This window comes from Protomyctophum parallelum (genome assembly GCF_964188405.1).
Source record: "Protomyctophum parallelum genome assembly, chromosome: 22".
NCBI lineage: Eukaryota > Metazoa > Chordata > Actinopteri > Myctophiformes > Myctophidae > Protomyctophum > Protomyctophum parallelum.
In genome coordinates, this window is record NC_139714.1 from 9431598 (window position 1) to 9451015 (window position 19418).

General features: G+C 43.9%; 2 protein-coding genes across 2 annotated transcripts; one reads left to right on the forward strand and one right to left on the reverse strand.

Moving 5' to 3' along the window:
* The first annotated feature begins 3176 nt into the window (after positions 1 to 3176).
* Positions 3177 to 9413, forward strand: crebl2 (cAMP responsive element binding protein-like 2). The gene is made up of 3 exons (XM_083757660.1): positions 3177 to 3387; positions 5074 to 5271; positions 6710 to 9413. The coding sequence occupies exons 1-3, from the start codon at positions 3373 to 3375 to the stop codon at positions 6860 to 6862; spliced, it is 366 nt and encodes a 121-aa protein (XP_083613786.1). The 5' UTR covers positions 3177 to 3372; the 3' UTR covers positions 6863 to 9413.
* Positions 9414 to 10489: 1076 nt separating this feature from the next.
* On the reverse strand, positions 10490 to 15650 carry gpr19 (G protein-coupled receptor 19; the record flags this gene model as incomplete). The annotated part of the gene is made up of 3 exons (XM_083758037.1): positions 10490 to 11939; positions 13420 to 13688; positions 15401 to 15650. The coding sequence occupies 3 exons, from the start codon at positions 15648 to 15650 to the stop codon at positions 11130 to 11132; spliced, it is 1329 nt and encodes a 442-aa protein (XP_083614163.1). The 3' UTR covers positions 10490 to 11129.
* Positions 15651 to 19418: the final 3768 nt, after the last annotated feature.

Below are 19418 nucleotides of genomic sequence, written 5' to 3' on the forward strand. Positions count from 1 at the left end.
ACATCAGCCATGTTTGAAAATAGCTCACAACAAAAAACATTTAGAATTTTTGAAATATTTGAACAATATAAATCTTGTAGGTAGGGGGGTCCCTGGCACAAAATATTTTTCAGGTGGTGGTCCGCAGCCAGAAATCCAATTAAATTAGGGTCCTTGGTATGAAAACGTTTGAGAACCTCTTTGACTGCATTTGCCTTCCTTGCTCGTCTAAAAAGCATCTCTCATTAGGTTCACACTTGATGAGTTTTCTAATCAGCTGAAGCTCTTTCATTCATTCAGCTTTCTGGGTTGCATTGCTGACGGTGAAAACATTTAATCTCTGCAGTGAACATGCGATGCATGGGTAAGCAGTTTGACCAAACAATGAATGGACGTGAAGAGAGAACAGAAGAAAAGCCAGAGAGAGGTTTCTCATACTGGAGCAATTAACATGCATGGTTAGGCCAGACTGCTGAATGTGAATGATGGTGAATAGATGGACGCAAGGTCTCTGAGGGACGTGGTGCTTCTCAAAGTGCGGCCTGGATAAAGTATTGATAGTCAGGGATCAAATGGACCCGGCTTTTACAGTCCTGTAACTCTGACTGAGAGTGTACAAATGGAACCAAATTTGCTATTTTCAGCAAGTGTAAAATCAGCCATTACGATGACATCAAGGCCCGGCAATATATTTTAGTGAACTAAATTAACTGTAGATTTAGTCGACTAAATTCTTATGATATTTAGTCGACTAAAACTAGACTAACACTAAAACATTCCAGGTGACTAAAATGTGTCTTAAAACTAAATGAAAACCATTCAAGAGACTATGACAAATCAACATTTACTGTCAAAATCAACCCTGGTGCAGCATCTATGGTGTGGACCCAGTCACCCAGGCTAGGCCAGTGCATGGTGTGGACCCAGGCTAGGCCAGTACATGGTGTGGACCCAGGCTAGGCCAGTACATGGTGTGGACCCAGGCTAGGCCAGTGTATGGTGTGGACCCAGGCTAGGCCAGTGCATGGTGTGGACCCAGGCTAGGCCAGTACATGGTGTGGACCCAGGCTAGGCCAGTACATGGTGTGGACCCAGGCTAGGCCAGTGCATGGTGTGGACCCAGGCTAGGCCAGTACATGGTGTGGACCCAGGCTAGGCCAGTGCATGGTGTGGACCCAGGCTAGGCCAGTGCATGGTGTGGACCCAGGCTAGGCCAGTACATGGTGTGGACCCAGGCTAGGCCAGTACATGGTGTGGACCCAGGCTAGGCCAGTGTATGGTGTGGACCCAGGCTAGGCCAGTGCATGGTGTGGACCCAGGCTAGGCCAGTGTATGGTGTGGACCCAGGCTAGGCCAGTGCATGGTGTGGACCCAGGCTAGGCCAGTGTATGGTGTGGACCCAGGCTAGGCCAGTGCATGGTGTGGACCCAGGCTAGGCCAGTGTATGGTGTGGACCCAGGCTAGGCCAGTGCATGGTGTGGACCCAGGCTAGGCCAGTGTATGGTGTGGACCCAGGCTAGGCCTTGGTAGGCCAGTGTTGCAGTATTGTCATCAGGGGGAGCTAGAAGGTATTCCATGAATGTCACTGCCCACCATCACTGACTGAGACCCCTGATAGGAAAACAACACTGACTGGCCTCATTTTGTCTGCAGTGATAGAGGAAGTATTTCCCATAAATAAAAGTATCAATACTGCAATGTAGAAACACTCCCGTTACCAGTAAAATTGCAGTATTCAAAATGTACTTGAGTTAAAGTATCAAAGGCATCAAAATATATTTAAAGTATCGAAAGTAAAAGTACTCATTGTGCAGAATGTCCCAAGTTCAAAATGTACTGTATAAAATGTATAGAAATCATTTGAAAAATAAAATTGCAGATCTACAAGCTCACAATGCAATTGTAGGCTTGTAGATCGGATATTTTCAAGTGGCCAAAATACATATAGTGTACATTATAGCAACTAGTAAACTAAAGCAGTCAAATAATTGTAGTGGAGTGAAAAGTACAATATTTGCCTCTGAGATGTACTGTAGTCAAAGTAAATCTAGTGGAAATTAGAAATACTCAAGAAAATGCCTCAAGATTGACTTAAGTACATTACTTGACTGTACTTAACTTTACTTTGTTTGTCTGCCACATAAGACCCTCTTCTGCAGCGGAACCAGAGGTCATAATAATCACATTTCTCACAAAGCTCACAGTACAACATTCATAAGTTATGGCAAATAATTTCACAGCAATGTGCTAATGTTTAGGACAACCTCCCACATTTTGACCCATCTTGATATAACTGGTACTCCTCAGTGAGTCCTCACTAATGTTCATTATAAGATGTTACCATATCTGTCTACTGTGGACATTTTAGTCACCTACTGTGGACAGTTCTAGCATCACGTAGCGATACTATGAAGGTTGGCTATGCGAGGCTATAGTCTATAGCCTCGCATAGCCACTGTCTATAGTAGGATATAGACAGTTCAGAAACTTGCCTATAACAGTGACATCACTGGTAGGCAGGTTTGACAATTTCAACAAGATTTCAAACATATTAGCCTATTATTTTTCTATAAATGCAAGAGCAATGTCTTCTGTTTCCATATTTCTTTCTGCTCTGAGACACAGACCATATAGTTACGGTAAAATTAGTGCCATCTTATAATTACCTTTAGGTATTAAGTTGCAGACAGTGAAAGGCAAGAATGACCTACCATGTCTATTTGGTCGATGCCGCACATGGTCGCTGGGTGGCGGTGTTGGTCAACGTGTGTGTCTTGCAGACGCTACCCTCACCTACTATGGTCACCTGTGGTCCAGAAAACATTTAAAAATCAAAGATTATTAGTACAGTCAGTCACTACTCACTACGCAGCGGTTCTCAAGTGGTGTCCAGGTACCATCAGGGTTTCTTGAGGGGGTTTCAAATGGACCCCCCATACACAGTGACACAGGTCTGTTGAAAAGTGAACACAAATTGGACAGTTCTTATTTTAAGGTATACATCGCGTAATTCGCTTTGATGTAGCCTACTGCCTGGCTTCATTTTCAAATACAACAAATCGCGGCTTAGAATTGTGTCCTACATTTGGATTCATATATATGAAACTTCGCTAAAACAACAATTCAAATTAATTGCGGTTCACCCCCCCCCCCCCCGGGGGGGCGTGGTCTATGTGCGGAAGGGGCGTGGTGTAAAACAGGAAGAGTGATGTAAACAAAAACATTGGATAAAAACAAAACAGTCAGAAAGTAGCCATTAGCAGCAGGCGTCATGTGAAGACTGTTACAAATCCTGATTGACTAGTAGTTGTTTTTAACTCACCACTAAGGCTTTATACAACAAACGCCGTGTTTAGCTATAGTGTCATCTAGCTAACTACAACGGCGAGCAAAATGGACGACAACAAGGTAATGCTACAACCACATTTTCGTAACCCAGTGTTACAAGAAGGTCTCAGATTGGGGACTATATACTGCGTGTTAATCCAACCTCTGAGTTTGTTTGCTAATCCAACCCGGGTTGAAGGGTTTAATTGATACCAGGGATTAAAGGAGCCTTTCAGGATTTACAATCTTCTGGCCATGATGATGGCATGCTAGCCTAGCTGCCCATAACAAAAACATCACCAACTTCCAAATCAAATCAGTGACGATTTGGTGTGGTTATTGTCTAGGGGAAAGATCAAAATGCAGTTCTGTTTGACTTTGACAACACTGTTTAAGTCCATAGCTTTAATGCCGGCATTATAGCCATGGACCAGAGCTAACTAGTCCAAGATATTTAATGTCTTGTCATGTATCCCACTAGCCCCTCTCGGAACCCTCCATAAAGCTTTTCTGAAATTTTGATGTACCATTGGGTTCTGCTTGGAGGGCTAGTATCCCACCATACACAACAGAATGTCTGTGGTATCATATTACATACATTGTATGTACTGTATTCCATTATGCACACAGCCATCGGTCATATATGAGTGATCTATGGCTAAAAAAACTCACCCAAAAATGTATTGCTTCAATTTGGGGTCAAATATTGTCCTCTAAATTCCACATCCATGATTTGGAAGTTTAATAGTAAAAGATCTCCACTTTTCCACACGGACAACATTCTCCTAGACTCCTACTACTAACATGGTTGCAGGACAGTCAGGTGTCAGAACCATAGTAGGAACTGGACAAATTGCAAACCTCCTCTGACTGGGGAGCATTGCGTATGGGGCACACGCGGGTGTGATTAATTACATTACCAATCGCAACGCACCTGTCAATCAGTGGTGGAAAGTAACTAAGTACATTTACTTAAGTACAATTTCGAGGTATACTTTACTTGAGTCTTTCCTAATTTCCACTTTTACTTCTACGCCACTACATCTCGGATCCAAATATTATGCTTTTACACCACTACATTTTAACATTTGAAAACTTTATTTACTAGTTACTTTGTAGATTTTGATTATTACAATATGTCTTCAACCCTAGTATTAAGTATTATACATTTCAGCCATTGGAAAATAGCTGATTTACAAGCTCACAATGCGTCGTGATGCGACCGATTCGTGACCCATTGTGAACTTGTAGATCTGCTATTTTCAAAACTTTTGAAATGGGACATTCTGCACAAATTCACAATGAGTACTTTCCCCAGGCAGGCAGTGCTGCTTGTCAACCAGTACCAGACACCAGGCTTGAACCCATTTAGACCTGAGGCCGATTTAACCTGACAGTTTCCTCTGTCAGTAGGGCTGTGTGCCCCCATCTGAAAATATGTAGTTCCAGGCCCGCCCCCCAGAAGCAAAGAGTTGAGTTAAAAAATAGCAGATCTACAAGCTCATAGCGCGGTTTTCCGATAGTTAAAGTATGACATAATGCTTAAAAAACACCAAAAGGGGTTCCCGTCCAGAATGGGTAAATGGAAGGGTAGGGAGACCACCTCCAACCACTGCACATTAATTATATTATAGTATTAACATCTATCCATCACTCAATCCAGCTGTATAATATACTGGTGATTGTAGGATTTTGGAAAACAAAAGTGTGTGTGTGTGTGTGTGTGTGTGTGTGTGTGTGTGTGTGTGTGTGTGTGTGTGTGTGTAGATCGTGGGAGGAAAAGTGAAGAAGCCTGGGAAGCGGGGACGCAAGCCTGCAAAGATTGACCTGAAGGCCAAGCTGGAGCGGAGCCGGCAGAGTGCACGGGAGTGTCGGGCCAGGAAGAAGCTGCGCTACCAGTACCTGGAAGAGCTGGTGTCCAGCAAGGAGAGGGCCATCTGTGCACTGCGAGAGGAGCTCGAGATGGTACTAACCTACTAGCTTTGACAGTATAATGTCTATCTAGGAGCAGTAGTGCTAATCCTTGTCAGGCCGTGACCCCCCCAAAATAATCATATTTTAAGTTAACTGTGGAACCTCTAAAGAATCATATTTGAACTGGCTGGGGAGTGGGACCCCCCAATCATATTTTAACTGGATGGGTAGTGGGGACATCCCCCCCCAAATAATCACATTTGAATTGGCTGGGGAGTGGGACCCCCACAATAATCATATTCGAACTGGCTGGGGAGTGGGGACCCCCCCCCAAATAATCCTATTTGAACTGGGGACCCCCCACCCTGGCCTGACAAGCACTTGTAATTGTAAAACAGTACATTTAGTTTGACTCAGTTCCACAGATAATTATTGTGAAAAATTGAAAAACTGTAGATTGGCAATGTTCACAATTCTTGCCTCTTATAATGACAATTTGACCAGTATTTGAGAAGCTTTTAATGGTATAGTCTGATGATTGCATTTCATTTCTTTTTTTTTTTTTCTTTTTTTTTAAAGATATTTTTTTGCGGCTTACGCCTTTTATTGATTTTTGAAGGGACAGACAGTAGGCTGACAGGAAACGGGAGAGAGATGGGGGGATGACATGCAGTAAAGGCCGTGTCGGGTCCGGGAGTCGAACCCGCGGCACACTGCGACTGGATTACCAGTCCGGTGCCCAGACCGTTACGCTACGGCCTGGGCCTGCATTTCATTTCTTTCTTTGATTATTTATTTATTTATTTTTAGGTCTTAAGTCCTTAGAGCAGCCATTCTCAACCTGTGGTGGGCCGGGGCTTACTGGTGGGCCACCAAATTGGTAAAACACTAAGATTGTATTGGTAATAAAAAATATGTAAAAGTAAAAACACAAGCCCTAACCACACCAAAGGGTCACCATGCAACTCCTTGGGTCCAAACGGTTGCAAGGAGTTAACGCTAAAGCCGTCTCGACCCTTTGGTGTGGTTTGGGCCGTTGAATTCCGTGCGTTGAATCGCTAGGGTCAACGTGCAAGAAGACACATCACACCGCAAGGACAATGCTAAAACCGACTTGACCCTTTGGTGTGGTTTGATCCAGAAGAGGTTGAGAACCACTTGTTTGGAGCCAGACTAAAGGGGATAATTTGCTTACTTGCCAATTATGGTTTGACTTGAAAATGGCATCTCTATTTTGGGCAATACCAGATCTACAAGCTCCCAACCTGTCGCAATGAGATGACCTGTGAGCTTGTAGATCTGTAATTTTCACGCAACACTGTCGTATGATGTAGTAATAAATGGGGCCCTACCCACATACAGTATGTATGTACTTCACATTTCAATGGGGTGGCTCAACGAACAGCAATTCGTTGTGTAGTGGTATCTGACATCAGTAGAGCTTTTGTCAACATGTACCATATGTTTGTTTTTGCTTTGTCCCTATAAGTACAAACAGTGGTGCTCAGCCATGGACCAAGGGAAGATCCCTGCGGAAATCAAGGCTCTCCTCACAGGCGACGAGCAGAAAATGCCTCAAGGCAGCAGCACCAAGACGTCCAAGAACAGCAAATCTAACATGCCCAGCAACGGCCAGGGCTAACCTTCTCTGGAAGACCACTCAACCCTCTAGCCCCTGGAAAGAGAAACTCGTCCTACGCAGAGAGTCAGTACGAAGGGCTTGGAGCAAAAAAAAAACTAAAACTAAAAGATGTCAGGGGTGTTGTTGGTCCCCTTTCGTTCTGTACAATCTGTTGTGTGGTTTAGAAGTGAGTTTTGAGTCCTGTGTACGTGCCTCACAGGAAGGGGCATGTAGCTTGCAGTAAACCACCAGACCTCCTTATGTTTGTGCAAAAGGTGAGCATAGTTTTGCTCATTTCTAATTCACTAACGTTTAGGAGAGGTGTTCAGATGCATACACAACCTTAAGTCAGAAGTTACATTTACAAATATAGATGCTGTATCTGTGTCAGCAAAACAACACCTAATTAACCAGTATATCGCTTGGTATTCTTTCCGTACACATAGTATAATGCACGTAAAATGGCTGTGTACATCTGGTATAAGCAACAGGCTAATTCCTTTTGTTCCGTTTCCCACCTGTCATAGTTTTGAATGTTATGGATCTAGAAATGGCCAAAGGGATACTTGGGCTTAGAAATAAGGTCTGGCTTGTTATGCTAATGGTGTTTGTTAAGGATGTTTGCCAAAAGATGTCGGCCTCACTGGTATAGGCATTGAAATGATTCCCAGGGGCAGGTCGGCGCATGTAAAACCAAGACGGCTTCAATGCTGCATATATAGATAGAAATTTAGCACACACGCCAGGAGTCAAAATGTATGTTAGTACTGATGCGTTGATTGGATGTACAGTATGTATGTGGATCTATTTTTGTATTTGTATTTTATATATTGGATCAAAAGAAAGCACTTTGTGGATATTTTGTAGTGTCTGTCATCACAAATCCGCCCCACGTGTTGTCTGGACAGGGTCTGTTGGATTGACCGAACAGAGAAAGTTGCAATTCCACTTTTTTTTTCTTTTTAAAGATGTAGCACTAGCTTCTGATTTTATGTGGGGGGAAAAAATATTACAATTATAAATGGCTACTGTTTGAACTTTTGACGCTGGGAAATGAAGTATCTTAACAACAATGGGGTTAAGAAACCAATTCTATGGAAAAGTAGAACAGTTAATATACAGCGCTGTGACTCCTTTTCCCCCCCGCACTATTTGTTTTAGATTTGTCTTTTGCCGTTTTTTGCCTTTTATTATATTGGTAGGGTACAGTAATTAGACAGGAAAGGGGGAGAGAGGTGAGGAGTGACACGCGGCGAAGGCCGTCGGGCTCGGGAGTTGAACCCACGGCTGGCTTGGCAGCCTACGAGCTTTCCCTACACTATTTAATCTTAAATTCATCTGTTCTTTGCAAATTAAAGTGGTTCGGTGGAAGTTGCAGCTTGATTACAAATGAGCTCTTTTCTCTGTTCAAGTAGTTCTAAAATGTAAATTCCTTAATCCATGGAACAGAGGATAATCTGCTTTTTTTTTTATGTCCCTTAACCCAGTGGTTTTCAAAGTGGGGTCCCCACTGCAATTATTTTAAGATGGGGGTTGAGATAAAAGTTGGAGAACCACTGTATTTAAACATAATTAGCCTCAGGTAAGCACTTTGCACCTTGTTAAATCGGGAAGAACTAAATTGGGTCAGTTCCTCAGTGTTTCTGCAGTGTGTGTGTGTGTGTGTGTGTTTGTATTACTATACTTGTGAGGACCAAATGTCCCCACAAGTATCTGAATGTTTTTCTGGTCCTAAGGAGAAAAAAAAAAGTTGAAAAGAATATTTTTAGAGCTGCATTTACAACTAGGACACGATTCAGGTTGGGGTTAGGATTAGACATTTAGGTTTAGGGATTAGTAGAGTTGTGCCTGATTTACACTTATACTTGTGCGATGCGTTGTGAGCTTGTAGATCAGCAATTGTTTTGCTTTAGGCTTATTTTTTTGTATTTATTATTTTTAATGGCCTTCATAAAATCACTTTCTTCAAACGTTGATGTACTCACAAGTATACGAATACAAACCGTGTGTGTGCGTGCACCAGTCTGTCCACAATGACAGTCAAACCCAGATATCAGTCCTGTGTTGGCCAGAAGGTGAAAGAAGTACTCTGATTTCTACTGAATTAAAGTAGCAATACTGCAATATATAAATACTCTGTAAGAACTAAATTCCTGTGTTCACAATTTGACATGAGTAACAGTACAAAAGCATTGGCATGAAGATGTACTTGAAAGTACCATAGTAAAAGTTGTTTGTGTTGTTGATGTAGATCTGCCATTTTCGAAAAGCATAGGGCTTTAATGTATGTTTTGTACCAATCTACATCTACAAAGTTTTCAAATAATTGTGGCGAGAAGTGTGAAGTCTTGCCCCCCCGTAAAGCACCTTTTGAGTACTTAGAAAAGCACTATATAAATTCCAGATATTGTTATTGAATACTAAAAGTACCTAAAAATGGGTTGGATACCCTCGTGCTTTCTTTGTGGATAATAATTTAGGTTTCTGTAATTCCTTCTGAAGAGTGATGATATGGAAATATGGCAATTAGACTCCTGTCCTTATTAGAATAAATGGGGAAACTGAACTTAAATTAAGTTGTTAAGTAGATGTTATTTGATCTCTGCAATATTACTGTTGTAAGTCTCTGTATTTCATGCAATATATTAAGGGGAGGAGTTGGTAAGATTGTACATCCATTTTCAACATAACATTTGCACCTGTAAACAAACCACTATGAAAAATAAAGTGGACATTCCCACACCTAATCACAATTATTTCAGATAATTGAGAAACTATTTGTGCATAATTGAGAAATGAACATTTTCCAAAATGAGCAGAATAGCTGATCTACAAACTCCCAGCGTGCCACCATGCACCATATTTAAATGCACCATTTACAATGCATTGCGAGCCAGCTTGTAGATCGCCTATTTCCGCTTTTTAGTTTGAATATTTTCAATATGTACAATAATACAATAATTAAATATGTCAATGTTCAATGCCAAAAACGCAATTGAATCGTTAATTGCAATTATTAGCCCTACACGCGCTTTAAAGGAGAATTCCATTCATTTTCAACATTGAACTATGTCATTAATATACCTTAGTTGTGTGGAAATAATAAAAATGAGTACCCCCCCCCCCCCCCCCCCCCCCTTCCGTGTACCCTAAAACTGGAGAACTTGGGGTCATGTGATCACAGAAGGGGCCTAAGGTATATTCTAAGGTATATATATGACTTAGTTCAATGTTGAAAATGAGGGGTATTCCCCCTTAACCACCCACCTGGATACAGTATATTCACAGATGAACCTTTAAGCAGACCACCAGGTTCTGGGACCCATTCTGACCTGAGATCAGATTCCGAAAATGTCTTCTACATCCTGACAGTTTTCTGAAAAAGCTATGTTTCTATGTCAGTCGTTCTTCGATTTTTTTTAAATAGCAGACCTACAAGCTCGTAGCGCACCACTCGGTGGCGCGCTATGAGCTTGTAGATCTGCTATTTTTCAATAGCTAAAGCGTAACATAATGCTAACACCAAAAGGGGTTCCCGCCCAAAATGGGTTAAATCAACATTAATACATCTATTGTAATGTAATACTTAGGAATTGTAGCTATTTGAATAGATTTTATTGTTGCTTCTTCTATAGAAAGCATGGGTCTTGAAATCACAGTTGACAGAACACACACAAGACGTCTCACAAGTGTATCATCACACAATGACATTAACAATGTCCTTTTTGCACAACGTACTGTTAGCATTTCTAAAGGGTGAGACCATGGCTGCCAGACAGTCCTTTTCAGGGAGCTGACCTCGATGTGCAGGTGTCAGCTCTCTAACCTGAATGGGGTTTAGCCCTCGCTTAAAAATGGGAATCACAGGAATTACACGAGCGAGTGTGACAAACATTACAGAATGAACTCCCTCTACAATCTTCCTCGAATGCTCTCCTTATCTTGACGGTCCGGGAATAACAACAGACGGTACGGTATACTGCACTACCTGAGAAATCCATTGAACTGCGACGCACATTAAACACACACACATTCAAGATTCGGCTGGTGGTCAAACATAAGAGTTTAGACAAAACAAGACACTAAAAAGTTGGTTGCACACTGGACGCATTTTTCGGAAAACCGAAAAAACGCGCTCTGTGCAGGGACCTTAATTAAGTTTTTCTTATTTTAGCTCTTTGCTCTAAGTTGCGACTGAATGTAGGGCACAAATACCCCAAGGTTTAAAAAAGTGTCACCAGAATGTCTCTTTTTTTCCTTTCACAGTTTCACAAACTCGCCCTCGGGTCTACACAAAAGTATTAGGAGGATTGGCGTTGATTGGCCAGGCTAGTTTCTTTTCCTTTGCTTCTCGGTCGAAAGTGTCATAAACCGAGTCCTTTGTCACGGTCTTTGCCGACGACACGGGAACATCGACCACCCCGACGTAGTTCTTCTTGGCCATCCGCGAGCTGGCCGTGATGGTGTAGGCGTTGCTCCGGTAGCACTTCATGGACGACATGCAGAACGTCTCCCTCATGCCCCGTCTGAAGTTCGCGTTGTACACGGAGTACAGCGTGGGCTTCGACGCCGTGGAGCTGAAGGAGATCCACGAGACGGCGGTGAAGAACAGCGCCACCCGCCTGCTGGGGCCGTCGGCCTCGCTGGGATGCCACAGCTGGGCCACGTAGAACGGCGTCCAGGTGAGCAGGAACACCGAGTTGAGCATGAGGAACATCTTGATGGTCTTCACCTTAGTCCGGGGCACGATGTTCATGGTGCGCCGCACCGTGCGGCCGTCGCCGCTGATCCTCCAGATGTAGCGGACCACGCGCTGGTAGAAGGACGCCACCAGCACCGCCGGCGCCAGGAAGCCCAGGAGGAAGTGGGCGGCGGCGTACGACATGCCGCCCCAGCTGTTGGGGAGGAAGAAGTGGCAGTGGCCGGCGGCGTCCATGGACGAGGAGCCGTAGAAGAAGAGGCAGGGGGAGACGAAGGCCGCGTCCAGCAGCCAGGAGGCCGTGATCATCCTCTTGGCTTTCTCCCGGGACACCTTGAAGCTCAGCGGGTAGACGATGGTGTAGAAGCGGTCCACGCAGATGGAGAGCAGAACGTACACCTGCGCGTACAGTAGGCCTGGCACAGTTATTACATCATCGCCCCAATCGCAATTATTTGAGATAAGCCATGAATAACCCATTCTGACCTGAGATCAGATTCATACGAGGTTTTCTACTGGACACACACTGGTCTGATTAACCCATTCTGACCTGAGATCAGATTCTAAAAAATGTCAGTCGTTCTTCGATTTTTCAAAAATAGCAGACCTACAAGCTCGTATCGCGCCACTCGGTGGCGCGATATGAGCTTGTAGATCTGCTATTTTTCAATAGATAAAGCATAACATGATGCTGACACCAAAATGGGTGCCCGGTCAGAATGGGATAATTATGTTTTGCATAACCATCAATTGTTTCCATGTTGAAAATTACTTTGAAATTCAGTATTAAATGTGTCAGTTATTTCTTTATATATTTAAGGTATTTGTCATATCTGCCCCGTGCAATTTGTGATTACGAAGCCTGTAAGGCAAACAGAAATACAAATTGTAATGTTCCAATGTTCAACGCAAAAAGAAAGCAAAAAAAACACAATTAAATTGCTAATCGCAAATCATTTGTGCGACAGTTAACCCATTTAGGACTGAGACCAGATTCTACAAAATGTCTTCTAAATCATGACAGTTTTTTGAAAAACCTCATGTTTCTATATCGGCGGTTCTCAAACTATTTCATGTCAAGGACCCCCAGAATGATATGTATTTGACCACAGACCAATCTCAAAATATGTTGTTCCAGGGACCCCCCCACAGAAGCTTGTAGATCTGCTATTTTTCCAATAGCTTAAAGGTGTAGTGAAATGAAAAAGACGTTTTTCACACTTTTAGACCATATCCGTGGTCATCCTATGGCCATACCTAACAATGGATGCAATTTTTTTTTTTAAATTCTCATTTCTGTGTGTTTTTATATCAAAGGTCCATAAAAACGATTGCATTATTTATTTATTAAAACGAAAACGTGCTGCGTGATGACGTGTAGAGATAGACATCGATAAAAGCCAATAACAATGATGCTCACCCGTTTAATTCCCCATATTTGCGCATCCATCCAGCACAGCTGCTATTGATTACAGAATACTCCGTTTTTATTTCCATTCCAGATAACATCCAGACAGTGTATTACTCGCTTTCAACTTAATCATCACGCTGAAATATGTATCTGAAAACATTATAGCGTAGAAATAAGCCGCATAACAGTGAACTGGTACAGCTGGCCGACCATTATGATTTATAAACAAACACACACCACGCTGTTGCACATAGCATCAGCCACCGTCCCATCGCCTGATGGTTCAGAAACTTCAGACCGGTGTTTCATGTTGAAACACCATTTTCATGTTGTTCACCATTTCCGTTTCACTACACCTTTAAGTATAACATAATGCTTAGAACACCAAAGAGGGGGTTTTCCCCGTCCTGAAGGGAGTCGACGGTCAACTCTAAAACGTGCAGTCTGCCCACAGCCCCCTGTACATACCTGCACGCCGGGACACAGGTGCTGGAGGTAGCGCACGGCCTTGCAGGCGGCGGTGCTCAGAGGCCAGCGGCCCGCCGTGACCTGCAGCAGCACGAAGGGCGCGCAGCCCAGGCTCAGCAGCAGGTCGGCGCACGCCATGGACACCACGAAGTAGTTGGTGGTGGACTGGGTCCTCCGGCTCCGGTGGATCACCAGGCACACCAGGGCGTTCCCCAGGATGGACACCAGCCACAGCACCCCGAACACCAGGCCCAGGACGGCCACCTCGCCTGTGGGGGGGTTGTTGTCACAAGTCTTTTTTTATCTTCTTTATCCCATTCTGACCTGAGATCAGATTCATACGAGGTTTCCGCCGGACACACACTGGGTCTGATTAACCCATTCTGACCTGAGATCAGATTCTAAAAAATGTCAGTCGTTCTTCGATTATTCAAAAATAGCAGACCTACAAGCTCGTATCGCGCCACTCGGTGGCGCGATATGAGCTTGTAGATCTGCTATTTTTCAATAGCTAAAGCATGACATGATGCTAACACCAAAATGGGTGCCCGGTCAGAATGGGTTATTTGACAGATTACAGTATATTTGACAGATTACAGTAGATAAGACAGGAAAGAGAGAGATGGGGGGGGGGGGGGGGTGGGGGGGGAGACGCAAAGTTCATCGTGATCGGGATTCGAACCCGTGACACGCTGTAAAGCTAGCTTACCAGCCACGGTGCCTGGACCACTGAGCCACGGCCCAGGCCTATTATAATTACATAATCGTCTAATCGCAATTATTTTGTCATGAACGTCATAATCGCGTCCATGTTGAATAAAGGGTCATGCCTAAAAGAAAATGCACAAATAGCAGATCTACAAGCTTACAACGCGTCATGAAGTGACGCGATGTAAGCTTGTAGGTCAGCTATTTATTATTTCTTGGTATTATTTAAGTTGTCATTTGTCATACAGTATCTGTACTGTGCACGTTTTTATTTATTTTTTATATTTTTTATCCCACGATTTTGCAACCCATTTTTTCACCCAGTGTCAATTATCTAATGTAATCCTGGGTGCTGCCCCCCCCCCCCCCCCCCAACCTGGGGGGGGGGGGGGGGGGGGCAGCGGACCGACCTCATGCTTCCTTCTATGCATGAGGAGTCCAAGCTGCTTCTTTTCATCTGACAGGAGGGAGTTTCCCCGGCCGGACGTAGCGCGTGGAAGGAACACGTTATTCCGACCAGTTCCATTCCCCTCCATCAGGCGCCCCGGCTGGCCAGGGGGTGGTAGTTTAGAGACCAGGATTACTGCATGTTTTTTGTGAGGGTACCTAGTACCTAGGGGACACGGGGAGAACTCCACACAGAAAGGCCCTTTCGCCAACCCCGCCTCGAGTATGGGCACTGATGACGCGGAGGAGAGAAAGCGCCCACAGCGTCCCCAGCGGGAATCGAAAACCAGGACCTTCTTGCTGTTTTTATTATGAAGCCTCTGCCCTAACCGCACCAATGCAACTCCTTGCGACAAAACAGTTATAAGGACATGTCTCACCAATGTAACACCTTGCAACTGCCATTGGGGATAATGGTTTCACGCAACCGTTTGGTGTAAGGAGTTGCATGTCGAATCATTGGTGCGGCTAGGGCCTAAAAGTCTAAACAGAATTGCTATTCATATTCGTAATGTTCCAATTTCCAATGTCAAAAACACACCCATTTTGGTGTTGGCATCATGTTGTGCTTTAGCTATTGAAAAATAGCAGATCTACAAGCTCATATCGCGCCACCGAGTGGCGCGATACGAGCTTGTAGGTCTGCTATTTTTTGAAAAATCGAAGAACGACTGACATTTTTAGAATCTGATCTCAGGTCAGAATGGGTTAATCAGACCAGTGTGTGTCCAGTGGAAAACCTCGTATGAATCTGATCTCAGGTCAGAATGGGTTAGATCATTAATCATAACTATTTGTGTGATTGAATCGTGACAGCGCTACTCGCCTGATGTGAGCTCAAAAGAGGCCAGGGTCCCGTTCCGCTGGCTCCTGGACGGCTCGGCATCGTGGTCGCAGAGAAGCGTCGGCGAGTGTGAGCCGGCCTGGACCGTTGAGTTGTCCCTCTCGGAGAAGTTAAAGGACGTCAGATATGTGAAGGCCGGGAGGGAGTGCAGGGAGGGATTGACGCCGCGGGGATCCGTTGAATGTGCGTACACCATGGCTGGAACCGGCTGCGGAGACACGTTCAAACACATGGATCATGCCGGTTAGAAACTCAATGAAGTGAAAGGTTTGTTATTTCATTTTCAGCATCAGTGAAGTGGCCTTAATTTTCGGGGCCTGTTGAGAACTCTAGTTCTCCGGCGGCTGCCGGGCGCGGCTGCACTAATAACTTTGGGGCAGGCCCGTCTAGAGTTTAAATGGACAGGTATCAGTCAAAAGGGAGACATCGAAGAGGAAGGATGGATGGGGAAGGATCAACGTATGGAATGTCAGAACAGGTTCTGACATATATCCATAATTCCATATCCATATATGGAGATCTAAGGGTTTGTTAGTAAATGCGACCTGAGGTCGCAATTTAAAAAAATCGTTTTGTATATTGGAGGATCTGTCTTGAGAGATTAACTCCTACAGGCCTCTTATATAGACTAGGCTACATCATCAGCTATAACAAATCTTGAAAAGATCTAACGGCCAAATTCATGCTAATTTCTGGGGTACTTGACATGGAAGCTTTTGAGAACCACTCGGCTACATAAGTCCTTTTTTACATGGGCATATCAGATTTACAGTCAGAATTCCATACTAGCAGAGATCCTTCAAATGAACGCAGATGTGCAGTGTAAATTAATAATGTTATTTTGTCCAATCTCTATGGTACATAATGTTATAGGCCTAACTCATACCAATTGTGGTTATATATATAGAGAGCTGTAGCTTTTCATGAAGTGGTCCAAGATGAAAAATGTCCCTTGAATTTTGTGCAAGCTTTTTACCCCCTTTTCTCTCCGATTTTAGTCCTTTTTTGCCAATTAATTCCTCCCCACACACATTCCTGTGTGTTGTCACTGCTGTTATATCCAACTGACTGCCCTGACAGGGAGGACATAGAGCCTCCGTGCTACTCCTCCCGCCCAACACTCCCCGGTGTCAGGTGCCGCCCCAGCACGTAGTACTAGGAATACACGCAGCGATATCACCCTCCCTGCACGGCTTCCCACCCCCCCGGACACGGGCCAATTGTGTTTGGGTAGTGATGCTCTACAAAGCCGGATGCACCGCGGTGGAATCGAACTCACAGCCTCTGTAGTGATGGACAAGCCACTGGTCCACACGCGCGCTCATGTCCATCCAACCCAGCAGGAATGCTGACAACAGATGATTTCATTAGCGCCGACTCCACAGAGAGGCAATGAATGAGAGACCCTGGTTGCTGCTTCTCTCTCTCTCTCTCTGAGGAGGCTAGTAATGATGTGGAGCCATTCACATGGGAGGTTGTCACGTTTACTCTACTGGTGGTGCTTCTGTATTCCCCCGTAGCAAGCACCTGCTGCTGCTATGACAATCATCTTATCCAATTAGAGCAAGAAGGTCCCTTCAGGCTATGGGGTCAAGCCTCTTTTTCACAGCAATCCTCGTCCGTTCCCATGCTTTCCGGGTGCAGTAGCTTAGAGTGGTTCTGATGCATTGTATTGATTGACTGTGTTGGAATGGAAAGTGATCTGAGCTCTTTTTTTATGTCACCAATGACAACAAATAAAAACCAACCAATGCTTTATATTAGTTTATACATCAATGGTTCTCAAACCTTTTTATGCCACGGACCCCCCATCTGAGAATACGAGAGAGACCCCCAAGAGTTTTGTTAGAACATTTCTAGATTACAGATTTTTTGGAAATCTTTAAAAAAAAGTAGCCGATCTACAAGCATGCAACATGTCCCATGGCCTTGTAGATTTTTTTTTTTTTTTTAATAGCCAAAGTGTAAAGTAGGGTTTTAAGTGGTTAAACTGATTGTGGGCTTTATTAAACTATATTGCTGGGGACCTCATGGGGGGTCCCGGGCCGGACCCCACTTTGAGAAGCAGTGGTTTATCCTATAATGTCTCGGTGTGGTAAACACTATGGCAACCCAACAAAGCTGTGACAGCCTTATGTCAACAATCTGTTTGCTTGTGAGCAACACTGTGCAGGGCTAAACCTGACCTTTGCTGTCATGTTAGTGTTACTGTATTTTTTCAAATAGGCTACTGGCTAAAATAAATAAATCAATAAATAAATAAGGATTGTGCATGCAATCTTCTACTTTCATGAGAAAGCGTGCAATGGGAATACGTTTTGCGGACTTCCCAGTTAGCCCTGTAGTAGACTGAAAAGATGGCACATTTTCCTCGAAATTAATTCGTAGTTTTGTAATCGTCAGATGCCAATTAGTGGCCTACTGTGGATTGGTCTGAATTCTGATAGGCTAACGATAGGGCTAGTATAGCTAGGCAATCAATCATCTTTCATTCTATTTTGGCGTTAAGGCCTACTCTGTGACTTCTACTAATCAGTTATTGTAATTTGTAGCTCAAATATCAACTAGGAATTCACGCCGTAAATGTAGGCTTGCTCTAGGATTTATTCCATAATTTGTTTTGAGAAATAAACATCCTAAAGCATTGGTTTAATGTGCTCAATTACAATAACAAAATATAATTAAATATATATAGGCTACTATAACTGAATCAGGCCTAATAAGTCACACACTACTATAAGCGATGCTTTTTAACGAGGGACAAATACAAACTCACGCACCTGTTCTCAAAATATAGATTGCATTTCGTTCATTATCTTCTGTCTGCGTTATTGACGTTTTCCTCCTCAGTCACTGAAGGTCCGTCATTCTAGGCATGATGATTTTCCTTCACATGAGCGGCCAAGTCAACAACCTCCTCCTCCTCATCCTTCTAGGCTTCTTCTACACGAGATGATGTTACACAGCTGCAGCACACAAGATGTCACACTGCTCCGTGCTCCTAACGGTCATCAGGCTCTGGTCCGGAAAAAGGCTCATACATACACCGGTTTTAGGTGATAAGTTATCACCTCCTTCACCTATCACCGTCACCTTCATAAGGTGCCATCAGCCGGTTCAGATGCAAAAAACCCGTGCCTGCAAATCTAGACCAATCAGTGAACGGGGTGATAGCTCCAGAGTGAAAGGACTGTCTGACAGTAGCCTCGGTACCAGGCTTTCATTTTTAGTGAAAAACATAAAAAATGTCTAACCGCGGCGAATGACGTCATGTTGTAGTCACTTAAAAACTACACCGGGTGACCGCGGTGATAAGCTATCACCTTAAACTGGAGTCACCGCTCTGCCAGGAGCAGTGTTGTTCTTGTTCCCATCGACAGAAACGTCTAAACGTGCCATTGTCCAACCACTTTAGTAAAAACGATGAAAAATCATTTAGTTATTCACGGAAACAAAGGCAGTTTTATGACGTGGAAAAACTATTCTCTGCTGTGGGAAACGTCCCAGATCCCCACCTTTGGTGTCAAATGCATTATTTGGCCACTATAAAAATATGTCCGCCAAATAAGTGCACCGCCTGGTCTATTGAAAATAGCATTGATCAGCTCTGTAGGTGGCGCACTTGAGTAAATAAAATAGTATCCTTCTGGCAGACATTATTTTATCTTCTGGATAAAAAGTGTATTGTATACAAAAGGTGGGTTTTCTGACGTCTGAGACGTTTCCCACCGCGGATAATAGTCTTTCAACATCATACAACTCAACTGCACTTGTTTCACTGGATAGCGAAATAAATAAATGACTACACATGCAGTTTAGACTCGGAATACTACCGCTGGCTCAGCCCTGCCTGGACCACGGGCACGGCTGGACCAGAGGAAATGCTACAGCACAGCAGCATTTCTCAAAGTTCTCTCAACCTGTGGGTCGGGGTCCACTGGCGGACCGTGAGGATATTGCAAGTGGGTCCGCATATAATTTTAATGACGTGAGAGTCATG

Coding starts and splice junctions, on each gene's coding strand:
- crebl2 (XM_083757660.1), top strand. Junction 5,272..6,709: donor TGCGAGAGGAGCTCGAGATG/GTACTAACCTAC, acceptor TGTCCCTATAAG/TACAAACAGTGGTGCTCAGC.